Consider the following 20,682-nt stretch of genomic DNA (forward strand, 5'->3'; position numbering starts at 1 on the left):
ACTATCATTCCATAAATACTGAACACACACACGCTTACTTGTATGAAACTAGAGTCAAATTCTACCTTGTGCATAAAAGTCCGATCATCAACTCTGGAAACAGTCTAGAAGGCACTAACCCCCGCCAAACAGGTGGCACAAAGGATATCTTTGATTCTCTGAATCCTCGGTTAACAGTTTGAGGTCCAGGGTGCAGCTTTGGATCAGTTCATCTAATTTCTTCTCTTCCTGACTGAGCTCGGTCACTTCTTTAGACAGGCCTTGACACTGGGCCAGCATGCCCCCGTCCTCAGACAGACTGCAGCCCCTGGAAACCCAAACACAGGCTCTGCATGGCCGCTCGACAGGCCAAAGGGGAGAGGGCGAACGGGAGGGCTGGGGGAAACGGTCCTTCGGGTAAATGTCCCCTCTTGATGCAGGAGGTCACACTGTTTGTTAGCCAAGTGTTAAAATTAGAACGTTCATACATATTTTTTCGTACATAAAGTCCTTCACTTTTCACACCATAGAAATTAAGTGAAAAAACACTGCTATTTTCAGGTTTCTTTCCTCCAGAAGAGCCTGTTTCTTCAGAAGACTCAAATTCAAAAGGCAAAAGGGGGCGGCTCCTTCCTGCCACATGCCTCCCAGCGGGGAGAAAAGCAACAGGGGAAAAAGGACAGAAAGACATAGCAAGGTAGAAAAATTTGAAGAAAAAGATGGAATGGTTCAAAATTCAACCAAACGTCATCCAAAAAAGAAGCATGAGAGACCTAGGTCATTTCTGAGGGTCTTATACCAACCAGTAAAAAGGAAAAGGAGGTGAAGAAAACAGGTATATGTGCTGGATGCAAGAACAAAAACCAGTTCCCAACAGGTGTGTCTCAACCACAGGCTAAAATGGGTCACTGAATTGTCATAAAATTCCAAAAAAGTACCTGTTCATTTTATGTTTGAAGTAATATTTTTTTCAAAGCCAACCCGTAACAGATTTATTCCTTCCAATAATGCTTTCATAGTTCCTTCTGATATACTGGGTGTTCAGATGCTCTGTCCATAATTCACAAACGACATTATCATACATTTAATCATACATGTGGGTGTGCAGATGACAAGTATTATCATCCTGGTTTTCCAGAAGGAACCTTGACTTAATTTACACAGAAAGTGAGTTAATTGGCAATGAGAACCATCAATAAAGATACCTGACAACTGTGCGTACACATAGATGTGTTGATACACAGCCACAGATAGTTTCTAAACTCCTGTTAGAGACACGCCACAGACCTGTGTAAGCATCTATTAGATTACACATGTGAGCACACACGTAGATATCATGGTGACAGATGAACAGCCTTTTACTTTACAGATGCAGGGCTCCATTTAATCCCAGGATCCCCTTGCTTAAGGCTAATTGAATATAAACCCTTTTATCTCTGACAGCATCTAAACAGAAGGTCTCTTTGTAAAGAGACTTTGAACTTCTGGCTAAGGAGTTGAGGAGGGAAGAGAGAAGGAGAGAGAAGTAGGAGAAAAAAGGAATGAAGTGTGGGCATGGGCGTGAAAGTTGGGCCTGGGAGAAACCCCTCTGCAGTTTGCAAGGACCCCAGAGCCAGTGAATGCGGGGGCCGTGACATACTCACATCCACTGCACGTTGTTTTTAGACTTCTTCTTAATGAGGTGGATGCCTTCCAGCACATTGGTGATGTCATAAATCCTTCTCTTTTGTACCTTCAGCACCTCTGCTGCCTTGTTCAAATCCAAGACCCCATCAGGTGATTGGCTCAGTAGCTGAATGAACTTCTTGGTGAGCAGACCAAGTGATGTATCATACCGTGTTTTTTCTGAGGGAGATTTTGGAGCTTAAAGAAAAACAAAAGCCGAGCGGGTGGGGGGATAGGGGGAAAGGTAAAGAAATGAAGGGTTTCTTTGCAGTCAAGCAAGCCCCCATTCCCCCAGCAGCCCAGGTATTAGTGTTGGAAGCAAAGCTGTTGTTGCTGATGCTTTTGGTGAGTTATGGAAAGCTATGAAATTGCTTTATTAGAGAAGGAAGGGACAGTAAAAAACTCCTGTTTGATTAAAGCGTTTTACTGTGAATTTCTCAGTTGTTTCTACTTTGGCTTACCCTACTCCCTGGGTCTAGTGAAGTATCTCACACATAGTAGGTGCTCAAAAATATCTGTTGAATGAATGAAAAAGTGCTGTAGCCTCATGGGAACAGCACATGTGGAGCCTAATTTGATGGGGTCCGGCTGTGAATCTCTCCAGCATTTGATGATGGGGCCCAGACAGACCCATCCTAACTGCCCTTTCAGACTCCAGTGTCTCTGTGTGTATCTAACTCGTTCACCAACTTTTCAAATAATGTAGATGAAGAATACCTGGAAAAGTCGTTCAATCCAGTCTCCCCATCCCTCTGGAATGAACTGTCCTCATTTAATATTGCATTTATTCTCTTATAGGTAGGTGCACAGGTCAAGGGTTTAACTGAGTACAACACACAATTTGCGGATTGCCTAATTCATACACCACAGGATAGGACACAGTCTAAATTAATTTAGCCTTTGCATTAAATGCCAAAGATGTAAAGGACTATTTAGCTATTTCCAACCTACTTTTCTCTCTCTCCCAAAAGAAACGATTGTGTTTAATGGAAATGGAAGCTAGCTGCAATTTACTGGTCTCAATTCTTACGCTGCCATATGCTGAACTAGAGATTTAGGCTGGCATAGATATCACCTACAGCCAGCTAGCCCTGGTCCCTGAACTAAGGTCCATGAAGGAAAGTTAAAGTTAGATTTGACTATGGAACAGTGCCAAAGAGCTTGTATTCTGAGTTGAAAAATGAAACTGCACACATCAAAAGAGGCCTCCCCTGAAGTCAGTATTCAGGTACCAGAGTGACTCTGTAAACCTCTCACTGGGTGTCTGCAGACATCATATTTATTTTTTTGGATAGGCACAGGCAGAAATGAAAAAGAACCAAACATGCCAAAATTATCCACACCTTGGCATCCCTTCAGCCACAAGCTCTGAAAGTTGGGAAGCTCACACCCAAGAGAGGAAGAGATGATGGAATCCTTACTTTTTGGACTATCTGGACTTCGGAGCGCAGCTCTTCCTTTGCCCTTGGGGGTTTTTAAACCATCTGAGAGGTACTGCTGACCGCTTTCTCCTAGCTCCAGCCTGCGCTTTGCCTGGAATAAGAGAGTACAGTCGTTGGTCGCTGGTCATGTGGACGATCACAAGTGAAGCCAAACGCCACAGGCTTGCGCCAGCCCGCTGGCCCCCTCCATTTCACTCAGGGTCTCAGTTCCCTCCAGCCGGGGCTCTGGCTCCGGAGGCGGAGCTCTCGCCACCTAGGCTCAGGTGGACAAATCCAACCATCCTTCAGGGTTAGGCTCTGGAGCCACTTTGTTCATTTACTCATTGATTCAACATACGTGCCAGGCATGGGGCTGGAGACTAAGAATACCGCAGGCATCATGGGACTTAAATTCACTTTTCCCCAGCAAACCTCTGCTTCTGTCTCCATCTCTGACCTGGGGTGAACCCCCTTCTTTGTGCTCCCCAAACACTCTGTGTTTATTGGTATCATAACACTTGCTGGATGTAAGAGTTATTTTACTTATCTGTTTCTCATTTCCTTTAAGGCAGGGACTGCTTCCGATTTATCTTTGCATACCCAGGGGTTGGTACAGAGCCTGGGTTTCTGTAGGAATTCAGTCACACACACACACACTCTCTCTCTCTCTCTCTCTCTCTCTATATATATATTCAATGAAAGAAAGGGTGATTGAATAGTAACACAACTGGTCACAGACTACAAATGCTCATTCATCAGAATAACAAATACCGCAAACACTCAATCCTGGGTTTCAACTAGGATTACTTTCCCCATTTGGTCATCAAACTGGGCAAACGAGAAGCTCTCACCCAAGTTTTTCATCTGATTTTTCATATAAAATATGCACTTCATGCCTTTTATGTCCTGGGTTCTGGGCGAAGGGAACAGAGGTAAGCAAGACAGGTAAGAGTCCCTTGGTTCCTAGTGCGCAGAGCCCAGGAGAGAAGCCAGGTAATTAAATAAGTAACTGCTGAGTCCTGACTGCACGGGTGTGAAGGGTGTTCAGACGGGGGTGGTACCAACTAGACACCCACGTGACAATGTGCACTTAGGCTCATTTCAGGGCAGATGCTTCTAATGAGGAGATTCACAATTTCAAAATAACTCCCCATGACATAGAAACGGAAGTAACAACTTATCAGCTGAACTTGCTCTGTTCACTAAGAAGCCATGAGCCACAGGCAGCTCACCCGATCTGACCCGTGCTGTCCGTGTAAAACACACACTGGATTTCAAAACTTAGCACGAAAAAGGCTGAAAGAGCTCAGGAATAATTCTTATGTTGATTACATGTTAAAATGATGCTGTTTCGGCTTCATAAGATATTACTAAGCAAGATGCTATAAAAATTATCATTTCACCTTTTTCCGTATATATATATGGAAAATATATGTATCTTTTTACTATGTGGCTTGCATTTGTGGCACACATTACCCTTCTGCTGAGCAGTGCATCACCACTCCAAAGGCCTAGGAATGACAATGAGCAAATTAACTTTCTTAATTTCATTGTCTGCTCCCAAACACTCTTGTCAAATCCTTGTGTGGGCCTGCTGCTTCGGTTGGCCCAGAGAACATTCCCTTCCCTCTCAGAGACTACGAGTGCCCCGGTGCACACAGGTGACCCCGGTGCACACAGGTGACCCAGGCCCGGCTGGTCTTTATGCACCATCCGCCCCCTCGCCCACAGCGATTGCAGTCCTTCTGGCACAGGACCAAAGCTGGGTGAACGAAGGCAACCCCAGGAGTTTTTCTGGAACTACTGGTAGGAAGGGGTGTGCCTTCTTAGTAAGGTTGATAAGCTGGTAGCCGAAAGCTACCTGGAAATGAGGCCTCCCCAGGGGAAAGCAGAGTGGAGAAACAGAGAGAAAGGGGTCTGAGGCCATCATTCAAAACTCTGGGTCAGGTCATGCAGTTGGCCTTCCCCAGACTTTTCAGTTACATCAGTTACATTAGCCAATAAAGTCTCCTTTTAGCTCAAAGCACTTTGAGTTGGGCTCCTGAAAGTGTGGGGAGGATGTGACAACCTGTGGAAATGGCTGAGTCAAGACGGGCTCCAGTGAAATGGGGAGCTGGCATGCCTTGCTAACAAGGGGCCAGGTGTGTTGGTTACTTCTTGTGGCCTGCAGGAAATTACTACTGATAGAGACAAGCTTTGTAGAGGCTTACCTAAAAGTAGAGAAGGAGAAAACAGCTTTGCTTTGGAGGCTTTTTCTCAGTAGAGAGCAATCCAAGAAGATATACAGCTGTATTCTCTGCCCCTGCTAAAGTCCACAGAAGGAAGGCAAAATGGGAAAAGGGCTTGGGCCCCTGAGCTCCTGGCCCCTTAAGGCCACACTCTCCTTGAACCCTCAATAAAGAACCACCCACTGGCCAGCAGGCTGGGGGCTTAGTCGTTTGTGCCTCCCCATCCTCAGCTACTGTTTCAAATTGCTTTGAGGCTAAGGCCTGTGGAAGCAGCGAGCTGTAGGCTGGGGAAATTCCAAGATCTGTTGCTAAGAAACTGCGATCTAACTTCAAGGACCAGGACTAGTCAGGTTGTGTGACTTTGGGAACCAAGCACCAAACCATAGAGTTGACAAATCTCAATACTAGATAGAAAATCGACTACATTTGAAAGGCACCAGAGGAAGCAAAGGCCTATGAGACCTCAGTCTTTAAGTGAATCAATCCCTAAACCTATAAAACTCACACGGAAAAGAAATGAGCTGTGAAAGAAAGGCAGCCCCAGAAAAATCCTCCCAGAGGGTAGCAATCGGGGTGGCCATCTTGGCGCCACAAGCAAGCCACATCTCCAGCAAGTCTCCAAGTGCCTGCTATTCCTGTTGAGGGGGACATGACATGCTCTGGGAGGTGACCACCGTGTGTGATTTCCTCTTTTCCAAATGGATGTTTCTGTTGGGTTATCCTGTTACCTCTCCTCCACTGCTGAGTGAGTGGGGACTAAGCTGGAACACACGGTACTTGTAGGTTCTAGATCTGACGACGGGCACAGTAACTGGCCTTCCTTTTGGGGAAGGGGTAGGATGGAGCATATTGCTTACCTTAGCGAGTTCGTGCACACATGCTTGTTAAAACAAACAGGAAGCCAGAAGGGAGGACTTAAACAGGGCAGGTAGTCTCTGCCTACACCCCCTTGCCCTGGACAGAGCACCAGCGCAGATAAAAATCTCCTCTTGGTATTCAGATTTTCTGCTGTTCTTCGTTGGCTCCTGAAGATCTGTGTAATCCCCTGGGGTCATTTTTCCTCTGCCTGAAGAATGTCCTATAGCATTTATTTTAGTCTATGCTGGTGACAAATCATCTTAGTTTTATTTTTTCTGAAAACATTTCATCTTCATCTGTGAAGGATATTTTCAATGGATACAGAATTCTGGGTTGATTTTTTTTTTCCTGTCAGCACTTTCAAGAGAATGTTCCATGTATACTTAAAACTAATATAATACTGTAAATCAAACACAATAAAAAAATCAAATCAAAAAAAAAAATCTCCTCTAGGTCATCTCAATTTTTGTTTGCTCTTAGTGTGAACATCTTGCTGAACGGAGAGCTGTCCTGTTTATAAACAGATCTTCATATTACATGGCCCCTACCAGTAAAGCAACTAATATATCTGGTGCTTAACAGGAGGCCCAGCCATTTGGTCCTAAGCAGGAGTAAAGGCCGAACATGAGTGATGCTATATAGATCACCCACACGGCATCTGCCTGAGCAGATCAAGGGTGGCTTTTACTAGAAAGGAAGTATGTGCTAACTATAGGACCTCAGCCCCAACTATGACAACATGCCTCTGCAAGGAACAGTTGCACTGTTACTCATTTCAGAAAATGTACATATGAAAATAATAGGAGTAACTGTCAGGCAGCCAAGCAGTGGGCCGAGGGGAACATCCATGGTTTCTGTCTACCTGGCATTTGTTGCCCCTAATTTTTCATTTGGGGAACTTCTCCGCAGTTCTTAGTTCAGGTGGTTTCTCTGTCTCCAGGCTTGAAAACAAAAGGCCTGACACTGTTCAACATCTTAGGCTGGCCCTTACTATCTAGGTTACAGAGGTGAGTACCTTAATCTGGGCCCACCAATCACTGTAGTCCAGTCAGCTGGCGAATGTGACTGGTTTACGGGTGGTTTACCCATGACCAAAGCAGGATGAATCACTCAATGATGGGATTTTTGTTGGAAAGTACAGGGTTCTTTTCACTGGGAGTTATCAGGCTGATAGGATGTAAGCCTGGAGCTACCTGGGAACTGAGCCAACAGAGAAGAAAGCAGAGTTAAGAGCTAGAGAGAGACTGAGTCCCAGTGCCTTCAAGGGAGGTACGAGATCTTACCAGTCCCAAAGACAGATCTACTAGACTTTCATTTGTGTGAGCTGAAGAATTCCCTTTTTTGGTAGGAGAAAACTGTTAGATTACTACCACTTGCAACCAGGAGTCCTAGATATAGCCTTTTAGTATTAACCATAATGCACTCAACATTTGAGTGCTTACAATAGGTCATACGCCAGGTTAATTGCTTTCCATTTGACTGTATTATCTTATTTTTACAACAACCCCATAAGATAGTTGTTATTATTATTTCCTATTTTACAGGAGAAAATGGAGGTTTAGAGCTCTTAAATAACTTTTCCAAGATCCCCACAGCCAGTAAATAAGCCTACTCCAAAGTCCATGCTTATAACCACTCCATAAAATGATTGTGAAAGATTGCCATAAAAATATTTGAAAAGTTATATTAAATTGATACCATCTTACTTTATGATAAACTTAAGTTTTATTTTATTTATCATTAAAAAAAAACAACTTTCCTTTACATAAAATGCACGTGGTAATTCAAACAGCACAAATGGATATACATGGGTAGCAAACCTTTCTCCCAGGGACCTCCCTGGTTGTGCAGTGGTTAAGAATCCACCTGCCAATGCCGGGGGACACGGGCTCAATCCCTGGTCCAGGAAGATCCTACATGCCATGGAGCAACTAAGCCCGTGTGCCACAACTACTGAGCCCCCGCGCCACAACTACTGAAGCCCGCACGCCTAGAGCCCGTGCTCCGCAACAAGAGAAGCCACCGCAATGAGAAGCTCGCGCACCGCAACGAAGAGTAGCCCCGCATCTCTGCAACTAGAGAAAGCCCGTAAGCAGCAATGAAGACCCAGCGGAGCCAAAAATAAAAAACATAAAAATAAAAAAACAGACTGTGTGTTTCATAACCATTAAAAAAAAAAAAACTTTCTCCCACTCTTTTTAGTTTTTTTAAAATTTTTATTGGAGTATAGTTGATTAACAACGTGTCTTTCTCCCATTCTTGATCCCCAGTTCCTTTCCTCAAAAGCAAGCACTACTAAGACTAAGTTACTTAGATATCCTTTTAGATAGTCTAGGTAAATACAAGTATATATATATAGTTTTATACCACCACACCTTATAAAATTTTTTCTACACAAATGGTAGCAAACCGCACACTATTAATAACATGTCTCAGAGTTTGGTCCCTATCAGTACACATAGAATGACCTTATTTTTTAGAGCTTCATAATACTGTATTCATTAATATACCATGATTTGTTTACTTAGCCAGACACCTACTAATGGACATTCAACACTCCTCTGCTATAACCACTTTCCCAATAAATATTCATGATGGCACTGTGGGGTAGGCATTCCTATATCCATCTTGCACTGAGGCAGAGAAGTTAAGGATTTACCTAAAGTCTCAGTTAATAAGTCACAGATACCAGGATTGAACCCAGGTCTGTTCAAATAATTTGTCAGTGACCACGACTTCCCTGGACTGATTGAGATGTCACTCCTTTGCTGCCATAGCAATTTCTAGGCTGCTGGGGCATGATTTCATCATCATAACATATATATACTCCAGGTTTCTGCACTGAACCTGAGTGCAGTCTCAGGTCTTAAGTAACTTAGTTTTCCCAGAGCCTTGCATATGGCATGCACTCAGTCAAATTGACTTATTTATTTTGAATGAACCAAAGAATAAATTCCCAAAGTCTCTTGGCAGGTAAATCACAAAGCTCCAACATTACCAACCTGTAAAGGGGATACTTAAATATGTATATATATATATTTACACATGCTGGAGATTAATCTACATGTTTGGAAAGATTTTTAAGAAATATAAAGGGGGAAAAATTAAGGTTGCAGAAGGCTATGTATAATATGATCTCATAGGGGTAAAAAAACTATAAAACTATAGATCTCAATATGAAATTTTCCATGTATCCATGAGGAAAAAGGTCTGGAAAGATCCACATCAAATGTTAATGGAGATTATCTCTGAGAAGTAAAATTAAATATGAGGTAATGATTTCATGTTTATAGCTCTATAATATTTGGTTGGGTTTTACAAAGTGATATGTCTATATACACATTAAATTTATATCTTTCAAACTAACACTTCCACTTTTTGGAATACATTCTGAGAACATTTATGTTGTTTCTAGGGTTTGTCTATTAAAAACAGCACAGCCAGTTTCTTGAATATTTATACTTTTCTACTTATGTCCAACATAAATGCCCAATCTCAGAAGAAAAATTTCAGTAAGTTATTGTACATTTATATAATGGAATGTTATGCAATTAATAATGATGTACTTCTATATGTGTAAGTTTTTAAAAAAAAAAGTGTGAATAGTAAAATTTTATTTCTGTGGGGAAACTATATGCATAGAAAGAAAGTAAGTCAGGATATATAACAAACAGTTTAAGAGTATTAATCTTTGGGTGGTAGGATTATGGTGATTTTATTTCTTCTTCTTAACTTTTAATATTACTAAGTCACTTTAAAGTGAGTGTGGGTTTCTTGCATAACAAGAAAAACAAAAATCCTTTCCATTTGGAGTTCAACAAAAGAGGTCTGGTGGTTTATACCCATTCAATGTGTACGGGTATGGGTTCAAAACAGAAATGGGATATGCTACCAGAATGCGCATCCTATTTTCACAGTGGGAAGGGAAGTGGTGTTCTTATCTGTCATTCAACTGAGTCACAGGAAAAAATTAAATCAAGAAAAAGGCATGCTGGCTGTAGGTTAACAAACTGTGAACACTAAAATAAACTCCCTTTACCCCAGTTAATAGATCTGGGCAAGGGAAAGAACTAGATATACGATACATTTTGTCTCAAAGCCAAGGGTGAGACAGGGTATTTTGAACAGAGGAAGAAGGGAAATGGAGGAAAATGGAGATTAAATCAGTAGAATGAGGACCAGATTAAATACAATACTGAAATAACCCAAAGGAGGGGATCTCCAGCTTGAGACTAGACCACAGTTGAAACCCACTTGGATTCTGGCCATCAGGTCAGTGGGTTAGGGCACAAAGATTATAAGAAAAGAATACTTAAGTTTCCAGCTGTGACTATATATTAACTCAATCTGCTTAAGCATTTAAAAAGGGAGTGGGAGTTGGGGGTCTTAAGCAGGCTGTCCAAGCACAACCAGAAGGACAGAGACTTGGAAGGGCCCCAGTTTGGAGGTGCTCGTGGCAGGGAGGGGGGCTCTGATGCAGAGGATAAAGAAGGGGCCAAATCATGGTCCCTTACATGCCAGGCGAATAACCACACTCCCAGCATCAACCTTTCATTGATATAAGGTTACCTAAGATGAAGAGCTCTGAGGTCTCCTCTGGAGTTGCTGTTGTTGTTGTTTTTCCCCCCAGCAATAGGTAAGCTCAGAACCTATCAAGAGCAGCGTCTCTATGAGCTGTTAGGTGGGGAGCTTAATCATAAACCAATATATCTCAGAGAACTGATGAACTGAACAGCACGCCGGAAGCTCAGACGGAGGTACCTGGCACCAGGAGTAGCTAGTATGCATTTTATCTTGGTGGAGATTTCCCCTCACATTCCACATCCCAGCCTCCAGCAGTTGGTGGGCTGAATATTCTCTCTCCTTTCTCAGAGATGTCCCTCTCCACGCCTGCCCCACTGTCCCAGCCAGATCCCCCCATCATTTCTCACTGGATTACTAGAATGGATCCCAAACTTGACCATTTTTCTCCTTTTGATTTTTAAACTACAGATCTAGGCGTTTTAACTTCACTCTAACTTGTATTTGTGGACTAGTTTGGGAATCTAACCACATACATATGAATGTTTCTAAAGGAAAAGGAATCTCAAACTGATGTATAACTTTGGAATAGAATCCATTTACTTATGAACTGCTGACTGCCTTCCTTTTTATATCATTAAAAAAAATAATTTAAAACAATTTAAAAATAAATAGATGCACATGATTTTTTAAAAAATCCACTAGTTCAGGGATCTACCTTGCCAGGGGAACAAATTTTACTATTTTTCCTGGAGGTCACCTCCATATTTCTAAGTAAAATAAGCTTACACAGACATTTCTTGGTTTAGCCATTTTAGTTATTATGAAGACTTCCTTCAATGATAAGACAGCCAACTTTCTTCCACCCTTTCTCCCAATAGTGACATCATTATTTTTGTTTAAATTAAAAGCCAGTGCTGTGCATTTTGACTATACAAATATCGTTCCCTCAGAGTCAAACAGTATACTGAGAATGCGTTTCCTTTTTGTAAAGTTCGTTGCTGTCTTCTTTGGAGTTCCCGATTGTCTTTCCCGCTTGTTGGCACCATCTGCCTTCACCACATCCTCAACTTTTTCCAACTCTCCATCATATCAGATATTCTATCAAGTCTCCACTTTTTCTCTCTGAAGCTCTTGGACCTCCTGCTGTCTAGACCCTAGACGGTTCTCCAGGCCATCGCATGGCTGTCATTCTGCAGTTTTCCCTCACCACGTACAGTGTTGAAGCCTGAGGTGGACATCTGTCATTTTATTTGACTGCCCAGCCTCTGAACCTTCCCTTCCCTCCTGTGGGTTAGGAAATTCCCCACTTTGTCAGTCTTGGTGGGAGGCATAACCACCTTCTTACTGTTGGGGCCCAGGGCAGGCCACCCCAAAATATGCCTCAATAACACAATGATTATTTTGAACTAAACTTGCTTGAGAAACAGCTGGAAAAAAAATGATATTAAAAAAACCAAAATGCTTTGACTCCCCGTCCCCCATGAAAGTGGGAAATAAATCTCCCATGTGAAGGTATAGAAAGCATCCTTATCGGAATTAGGGAATTCAAGGCTAAGGGAGCCGTATAAACAAACTTTGTTACTTCTTCATTAGTCTGCTACCCCAAGTACAAGCCCCTTTGTTTCGTTAAATCTTCACAAATAATTGTTTCTTCGTCTAAAAATGATATATAAACAGTCTGCTTTGGTCACTTTGGGGGTCCCATTTCTCTGAGACCTCCGTGCATATGAATTAAATTGGTTTTTTTCCTCCTCTGTTAATCTGTCTTGTGTCAATTTAATCATCAGACTAGCCAAAAGAGCTCAAGAGGGGTGGGGGAAGAATTCCCCCCTCTTGAATCAACCATAGAAATTGAAGACTCCCAATCCTCTCTCCCAGCTTCCCTGGAACCTGGGCTAGGGCTACCTAGGCTGGGACAGGCAGTCACACCCACCCTAGATTTGGAGTCTGGAGTTGCTCCTGCAAAACAGCAGAGCGGAGGTGATGGCTGTGGTTTGACGTCTTAGCTGTGGTTCTGGCTAGGGATACTTCCTTGTTCCTGCCTGTTTGCCAAGCCAAGTTCTCTAATCTTCCTGACAATTCAGCGAGTGATCCAATATCCTTTCAATAAACATCTTTTCTGCTTCAGTTGGCCAGAGTTGTGTCCAATTGCTTGCAATAGAGTCAGTTTCTGATCCCACTGTTAATCCATTGTTTTCCTGGAACATATCCGAACAGTAGTATGGAAGAGAAAATTTGAGCCCTTATATATTTGAAATGCGTATTTCACCCTTACATTTGATAGTCTGTCTAAGAATTTAAGGCTGAACATCTGTTGCCCTCAGAGCTCTGAAGGCACTGCTCCTGGGGTTTTGATATCCAGTGTTGATGATGAGAAACCTGCAGCCAGATTCTCATTCCTTTGAAGCTATTCGATTTTTAACCTCCCTGAAAGCTTCCAGGCCTGTCTTAACATTTATTGTAAAATTTCATAACACGTATTCAGGTGTGCATCTTTTTCTCACTCACTGCATGAGGAAATCATGGGCTTCTAGAAACTACGTGCTTGGCCTTCAGCTGTGAGAAACATTTATGTTGTAAACCATTCCCTCTCATTGTCTTGATCTAATCTTTCTGGAATTCCTATTCCTCTTGGATTGATCCTCTAAAGCTTTTATTTTCTATTTTCCATGTCTTTTTTGTTGTTGTTGTTGTTCTACTTACTGACATCAAATTTACTTACTTGCTTACATCAAATTTAGCTTTTACTTGACTTAAAAAAAAAAAGGGCAGCTAGATTTTTAGTTTCCAAGAACATTTGTTTCGCTCCCTGATCAACCTATTTTTATAGCATCTTGTTCTTGTTTTATGAATAGCATAGCCTCTCCAACGTCACTAATTATTTCTTTTAAAGTCTTCGTTTGTTTCCTGTTTCATTTGTTTTCTCCATAGTCATAATTACCTACCTAAAAAAAAAAAAAAAAAAATCTTGGTCTCACTCTATAGTGTAGTCTTTTCACAAACGTCTTACCAAGCTTCGTGTCTTTAAGACACACATTTGAGAATAAAACAGTACAGCGACAACTGGGTGCTGTATGATTCAAGTTGAGGTGATGCCCTTAAGTGACAGAATGGAGCCAATCCATTTATTTTGAGATTTCTCAAAAAATTATTTGTCTGGGGAAAACTCTCCTGGTTTCTGGACGTTAATTCTGCATGAAGACCTTGATGAGAATCCCCTTTTATCTCTGGTTTTGTCACACGAGCTTCTGTGACTCTCCAGAGCCGACGGATACCCTCTTTGGTCATGGCTTCCTCTGTTCTACTTAATGATCGCCGTTCCTCTACCAGTTCTCTGTGTTCCAGAGATCTGTTGGATTATCTTGGCCACGAAAAGCCCCCCTCTCATTTTCTTTTATTTTTTTAAATTAATTTTTATTGGAGTATAGTTGCTTTACAATGTTGTATTAGTTTCTACTGTACAGCAAAGTGAATCAGTTATACATATACATATATCCCCTCTTTTTTGGATTTCCTTCCCACTTAGGTCACCACAGATCATTGAGTAGAGTTCTCTGTGCTATACAGTAGGTTCTCATTAGTTGCCCCCTTCTGATTTTCAATGATTAAAAACATTGTTTACTATTGTTTTTATAGGGTTTCAAGAGAAAGAAGATAAATACGTGTGACAATCTGCTTTTCTGAACCGTAAGTGTCCCTCTATGTGTTTAATTCTCATTCATCAGCAAGTGGTATTGATGGGTCTCTAAGTATAAGGCACTGTGCCTGGCACTTTATATCAGTAAATGAACTCAAATAATAGAGGCAATTGTTTCTTTTGCAAATGCTGAAGCCCTAATATCTTTCCTACCTAAGTCTCTACCCCAATAATTAGATGTTGATCTTCAAAAGCCAAGACCTCTGAAAACCTTTTACAGATTAATTCTATATCTATCTATCTATCTATCTATCTATCTATCTATCTATCTATCTATCTATCTATACCAAACTAACAGTAAATGGGTAAGAAGCTTAAGAGAAAGGCCTGATTAATAAGTTACATAGACCTAACGTTACTCAGGTGAAATAAGAAAAAATGAGTAATACTTTTAATAATAAGAAACACTATGATGACCCTTTTGATCTGTGAGTCATAGAGGTCTCTCAATCAGAGTGGGCAAAAGGTTTTTATCCCCCATGCAATGCTTAAGCTTTATTATTCCCTTCGAAGTCTGGATTTTCTATGCTTTTACAGAAAAATACACGGCAGGGAAAATTGTGCAATTAAATCGTTAACTTAAAAGACAGTTCTACATTTATTCATATGTTCATAACGTGTCCTTCTGTCATTTAAATGATTGCTAGCCTTAAATACGTAGTTATTGTCCATAAAATGGAATTTAAGAACTGTTCTCTTCAGACATCTGAATTTCCAATGTGGAGGTTGGCAAAAGTATTTAAAATATATTCAGTGCTGGGCACTTAGGAAGCTTAGGCTCTCATTCTGCTGCTCAGATGTCTCCCTGCAATAGTGTACTTGAATCTCCCACTCGAGTACTATTTAATCTCTACTTCCCTCTCCAATTCCCAGTTTTGGTCTTAAGATTTTACCTCACTTCAACAGTAATGCAATAAACCAGGAAGCTGGCAAACGTTTTCTGTAAAAGACCAGGTAGTAAATATTTTAGACCTCGTGGGACACAGCTCTGTTGTAGCCTCTCAACTCTGCTATTGTAACAAGAAAGCAGCCAGAACCCACACATGAACGGGTTTGGCTGTATTCCAATAAAGCTTTATTTAAAAACAGGCAGTGGACCAGATATGGCCCCGCAGGCCACAGTTTGTGGACTCATGGGATAAATCATTATCCTCTTACAAATTTTCATTATGTTTTATCAAAGGACATCTATGTTGCTCATACCAAACACTAAAATTTTATGAAGTAAGAAAGCCAATCATCTTTTGGGTTAACGAAATTACATCTCTGTCATGCTTTGTGTTATATGTGAGGACTCGAAACAAGTACTAAAAATAAAAGCAAATTTGAGCTATCCATTTGAATAGTTGGACCTAATACCATCCATGGAAAACAATGATAATTAAACACACGAAGATACTCCTTTTTATGTCCTCAACCATGCATCGCTAAAAAGATAGTTTATAGGTGCAATAAAGGGCTATAAACAAATTCTTACTATGGGTTTGACAGATCAATTTTAGAGAGTATTAATTCAACTACTTCATAACTAGCACCAAAAAAATCTGTCCGCAAACTCTCTCCCACTGAGTTACTGTTAACACATGAGGGTAACTGTTCAGAATCTAAACTGGTTGAGTTCATAGAAGCTTACTTCAGAATGTAGTTGCTAAAACGGCTTGCAGCGCAGCAGCTGGTACCTTAACTCTCAGAAAAAGAGCATGTGTTTATCACTCAGGCTCCAAAGGACAGGGCACTTGGCTCTGGAGGACACAGTTTCACAAACTATCTCCTGGTGCAGGAGCATGATAAATGGACTTCAAGAAGTAAGAATGGTTTTGGAAGATTTATGACCCTAAGAACCAATTGAAGAACTCCCTCTTAAAGTAGTAAAATGTTACTTTAAGAAATGCAAAGAACTGAAAGCTGACATCTGCTAGTGTCATATCATGTCAGCAATATCCAATACTTGTACAATTGACCTGATGGCCAAAAAGTGCTGCTTTCCTGCTCACTCAACTTTCATTTAGTGGCAAACTCTAATCCTGTATTTGAGGTCTGGGAGTTTCCAGGCTGCAGTACAGTAAGGAGGAACCCAGGTAGAGGCTGATACACTCCCTGAGTTGCGAAGGTTTTGCTGAGAGTCTGGGGAGATCAAAATAGCTAGAACTTGGACAGAGGACCAAAAAGGAAAGAATATTCAGAGACAGAAACTTGGAAATCCGCAGAAGGCACCTTGGATTCAGTAGACCCTTGATCAGTGCATGCATGTGAAGAAACTACCCAAGGCTAGGAAAAACAAACTCCTGAAAGGAATAGAAAACAGTGCCTAGAGCTCCCACAGGGCCTGAAACTGCAGGCACATTGTTCCTACGATTGTTCTCAGACTGAAAGAAAAAAAAAAACCTCATAATTCATGAGGCATAGGGTAGAATACTCAGAAGGGTGTTGTCTCATTGGTGAGGCAAAATTAGCCCTTGAATAAACACTGCTCTGGTCCCACCCAACAAAGCAAGACCTGAAAGATCAAACTGTTTGTAAGAAACTTAACTGCATCTCAGAATAAAACTCAAGAATATTTACAGAAGTACAAAAATGTCTAGCACCCAACAATGATTATCATCTAACCAGAGATTACCAGGGTTCCAAGGAAGCATGAAAATCCCACCCATATTCAGGAGAAAAAAAAAAAAAAAAAAATCCATCAACAGAAACTGACCTGGAACTAACACAAATATTAGAATTAGTAGACAGATAAAAGTTAATGTAACTATATTCCATATGTTCAAAAAGTTATGTAGAGACATGAATGACATAAACCTACAGATTCAAGCTCAATAAATCTCAAACACAAGAAATATAAAGAAAACTATACCAAGGCACATCGCAATCGAATTGCTCAAAATCAGTGACAAAGAGAGAAAATCTTAAAAGCAGCCAGAGGGGTTAAAAAAAAAAAAAAAGACATGTTACAAACAAAGAAATAAATGGACGGGAGGTTTCTCATTTGTAACAATGTAGTCAGAAGACAGTGGAGCGATATCTTTAAAAGCATTGAAAGAAACTGTCAAACCAGAATTCCATACCCAGCAAAAATGTTTCAAAATCCAAAGGCAAAACGGACACTTTTTCAGAGACACAAAAGCCAAAAAAAATTTTCACCAGTAGGCTTGCACTAAAAGAAATATTAAAAGAAGTCCCTCGAGCAGAAGGAAATTATGCCAGGTGGAAATATGGATCTATACAAAGCAATTAAGAGTATCAGAAATGGTAACCACACGGGTAAACATAGGAGGTTTTCCCTCCATTATATTTAGATCCCTTTAAAAGACAATTGACTGTCTAAACAAAAATAGTAAATTGTATCATGTATATGTATAAGTAAAATACATGACAATACTAGCATAAAGGCCAGGAGGGAAGAAATGGAAGTATATTTTCATAAGGTACATGGTATAATTTTAAGTAGAACTAAAGAATGAGTAGGGTTAAGTGCAAAGAACCAAGAATAAAAAAAGACTATTGGAGAGGGAAACAAAAGAGTATTCAACTGCATTGTTAATGTCAATATATGGGGCTATTCTTTCTGCCCTTTGTATCTGAAACATTTTATAATAAATTTTGAAAAATTAAACAATGCATAGGAGTCAGTTAGTGAGAGAAAAGTAGGTATGTGACCAACAATTTGGAGGGTAATCTGGCAGCATGATCAACATTTTAAACATACACATCCTTTTGATCCTACAATTGTACTTCTGGGGACCAATTTATCCTAGACAAATACTAAAAACATGTACACAGAGAGGCAAGTACAATCATTTTGTTACAGCATTATATTTAACAGGGGGAAGTTAAAAAAAACAAAAACAAAAACCTAAATGTCCATTGTCCATTAATTGGGGAATGGTTAAATAAACCACTCAATATTATACACCCACATTATAGAACATCACGTAGCTGCATTATTTTACGGTGAGGTCCACCTTGGGCTTTATCTAGTTAGGAAAAAAAAACAACTCAGAACAGTATTTGCCCTATGATCTCCTATGTAAAGGCAAAAATAACCACTGTCGAAAATACACAGAAAAGGCCTCAAAGGAAGTCCATCAATGAGGAGGAAGGTGAGGGGTGGAGGAGGGGGTACACTCTATAGACTTCTGCTAGAAGGTGTGTGAGAATATACTATCTTTGTGATTCATCTCAAAAATTGGTGAAAATAGAATATTAACAGAGGAAACATGTTGTAAACAAAAATGCCTAGGGACCAGGGATTGGCCAAATGACAAATCTGAGGAACTACTAGCTAAAGGTGAGAAGAGTGGGGGTCAGCGAACATGAGGAGTTCAGAGATGGCTGGGCTTCTGGGAGATGGGGTGCACAGAAGCCTCCGTGAAGAATGACAAAGAACAAAGTGTAATGAAAGAATGGACCGATGACAGGGAGGAAGGCAGGAAGGAAAGAAGGAAGGAAGAGGGGATGGGAGACTTTAGGTTTTAGGATTACTGACCATTTCTATAATATCACTTTTCCACTTCCCTATAGTTAGGTAACTCTGAAATTTCCAGAAAGGAAACTAAAATGTATCCAATGCCTACCATGTACTTTCATACAGATTATTTTAATTAAGGAAAGGTGGGTCCTCTAACACACTTAATTTGTTAAGATGAAAATTTCTTTGTATTTAAAAAAAAATCAGTGTAAACATAGTGATGTCAATTCTCAGATACACTGACTATTCAGAAGCACAATATGAAACATAATATATTGCAACAGGAGAATTTCAGAACACCATTGTCCCTTGGCATCCACAGGGGATTGGTTCCAGGACCACCCCCACCCCCAACTAGGGTACCCAAATCAGAGGATGCTCAAGTCCCTTATATAAAATGGCGTAGTATTTGCATATAATCTACGCACATCCTCCGGTATACTTCAAATAATCTCAGATTACTTATAATATCTAATGTGCTATGTAAATAGTTGTAAGTACAATGTAAATGCTATGTAAAAGTTGCTGGTGCACGTGGCAAATTCCAGCTTTGCTTTTGGGAACTTTCTGGAATTTTTTTCCCTGAATATTTTTGATCTGAGGTTGGTTGAATCTGCGAATGCGGAAGCCGCAGATAGAAAAGGGCAGACTGTGGTCTCCTCATCTAATGGTATAAGGGAGCCTTGGTTTTCATAGGTTATCCTGGGATTCATAGGTCTCTTCAGATAATCCCTGTAAAGTTCGTTCCTCCCACTGGTGCTCTTGCTGGCTAGATCACTGAAGAGCAAACAACTGTGGGAAATATAACATAGATCCCAATTCATACGATCCCCAACAAGGTAGACATGGGATTCAACAACTTTTGAGATGGGAGAATCACCCCAAAACACCCAGATGGGGGGCAGATGATGGAAGAGCCTCCATTATCCTAATTATTTTTTCTCCAGTAACTTCCACAGAAGCTTCTTGTTTCTGTGGAATGGATTATTTAAAAAGCACTACCCACCCACAAAAAAGGCAAGTTTACCCCCTTTGTAATTACAGTTTTACCAACAGGCCTACCTGTTTTTGAGAAATCTCCTAGAGTTTAAAAGATAGAATGGATTCTTTGGAAAGTGAATAAAGTAATACTGATAAGACATGTATTGGCTCTAAGATGAGAATTCAACATTCTTTTTTTTTTTTTTTCCTATCACAGAAGCTTTATTTATTTATTTTAACATCTTTATTGGAGTATAATTGCTTTACACAATGGTGTGTTAGTTTCTGCTTTATAACAAAGTGAATCAGCTATACATATACATATATCCCCATTTCTCCTCCCTCTTGCGTCTCCCTCCCACCCTCCCTACCCCACCCCTCTAGGTGGTCACAAAGCACCGAGCTGATCTCCCTGTGCTATGTGGCTGCTTTGCACTAGCTATCTATTTTATTTATTTATTTATTTATTTATTTATTTATTGGAGTATAGTTGATTTACAATGTTGTGTTAGTTTCAGGTGTACAGCAAAGTGAATCAGTTATAGATATACATGTATCCAACATTTTTGGCAAATTAAAAAAAAATGATAATGTTAGGAGAAATTGGGGGCTTCCTCCTTTTTCTCTCTCTTTTTTTTACTTTTGAAGAAGAATATTCTTTTATTTTCTCTTCTTGTGCCAATGCTCTTCTCTTTTAATTTATTTTTTAAATTTTATTTTATTTATTTTTTTATACAGCAGGTGAGAATTCAACATTCTTAAAAGAAACAATAAAGAACAGAAATTTCTCACCAAATAGGACCACTAGCGAGCTTTCTAAGGCTGAGGAGGTGGAGAAATGGTCTGGGAGGGGGGTTCCAG

The 20,682-nt window shown here is 40.4% G+C and overlaps 1 protein-coding gene across 2 annotated transcripts in view; it reads right to left on the reverse strand.

Moving 5' to 3' along the window:
* The window catches only part of E2F3 (E2F transcription factor 3), an 80,178-nt gene that overhangs the window by 8,999 nt on the left and 50,497 nt on the right, over nucleotides 1-20,682 (reverse strand). Inside the window, exons 2-4 of one of the 2 annotated variants that reach the window (XM_068558785.1) lie at nucleotides 3,066-3,177; nucleotides 1,623-1,824; nucleotides 149-307 (exon numbers count right to left, since the gene is read on the reverse strand). In XM_068558785.1, coding sequence (XP_068414886.1) covers nucleotides 149-307; nucleotides 1,623-1,824; nucleotides 3,066-3,177 — 473 coding nt within the window. Of the gene's footprint in view, nucleotides 1-148; nucleotides 308-1,622; nucleotides 1,843-3,065; nucleotides 3,178-20,682 lie in introns of both variants that reach the window. The other variant, XM_068558784.1, reaches the window with a different exon arrangement.

Source organism: Eschrichtius robustus, chromosome 12, assembly GCF_028021215.1.
Source record: "Eschrichtius robustus isolate mEscRob2 chromosome 12, mEscRob2.pri, whole genome shotgun sequence".
NCBI classification, from domain to species: Eukaryota; Metazoa; Chordata; class Mammalia; order Artiodactyla; family Eschrichtiidae; genus Eschrichtius; species Eschrichtius robustus.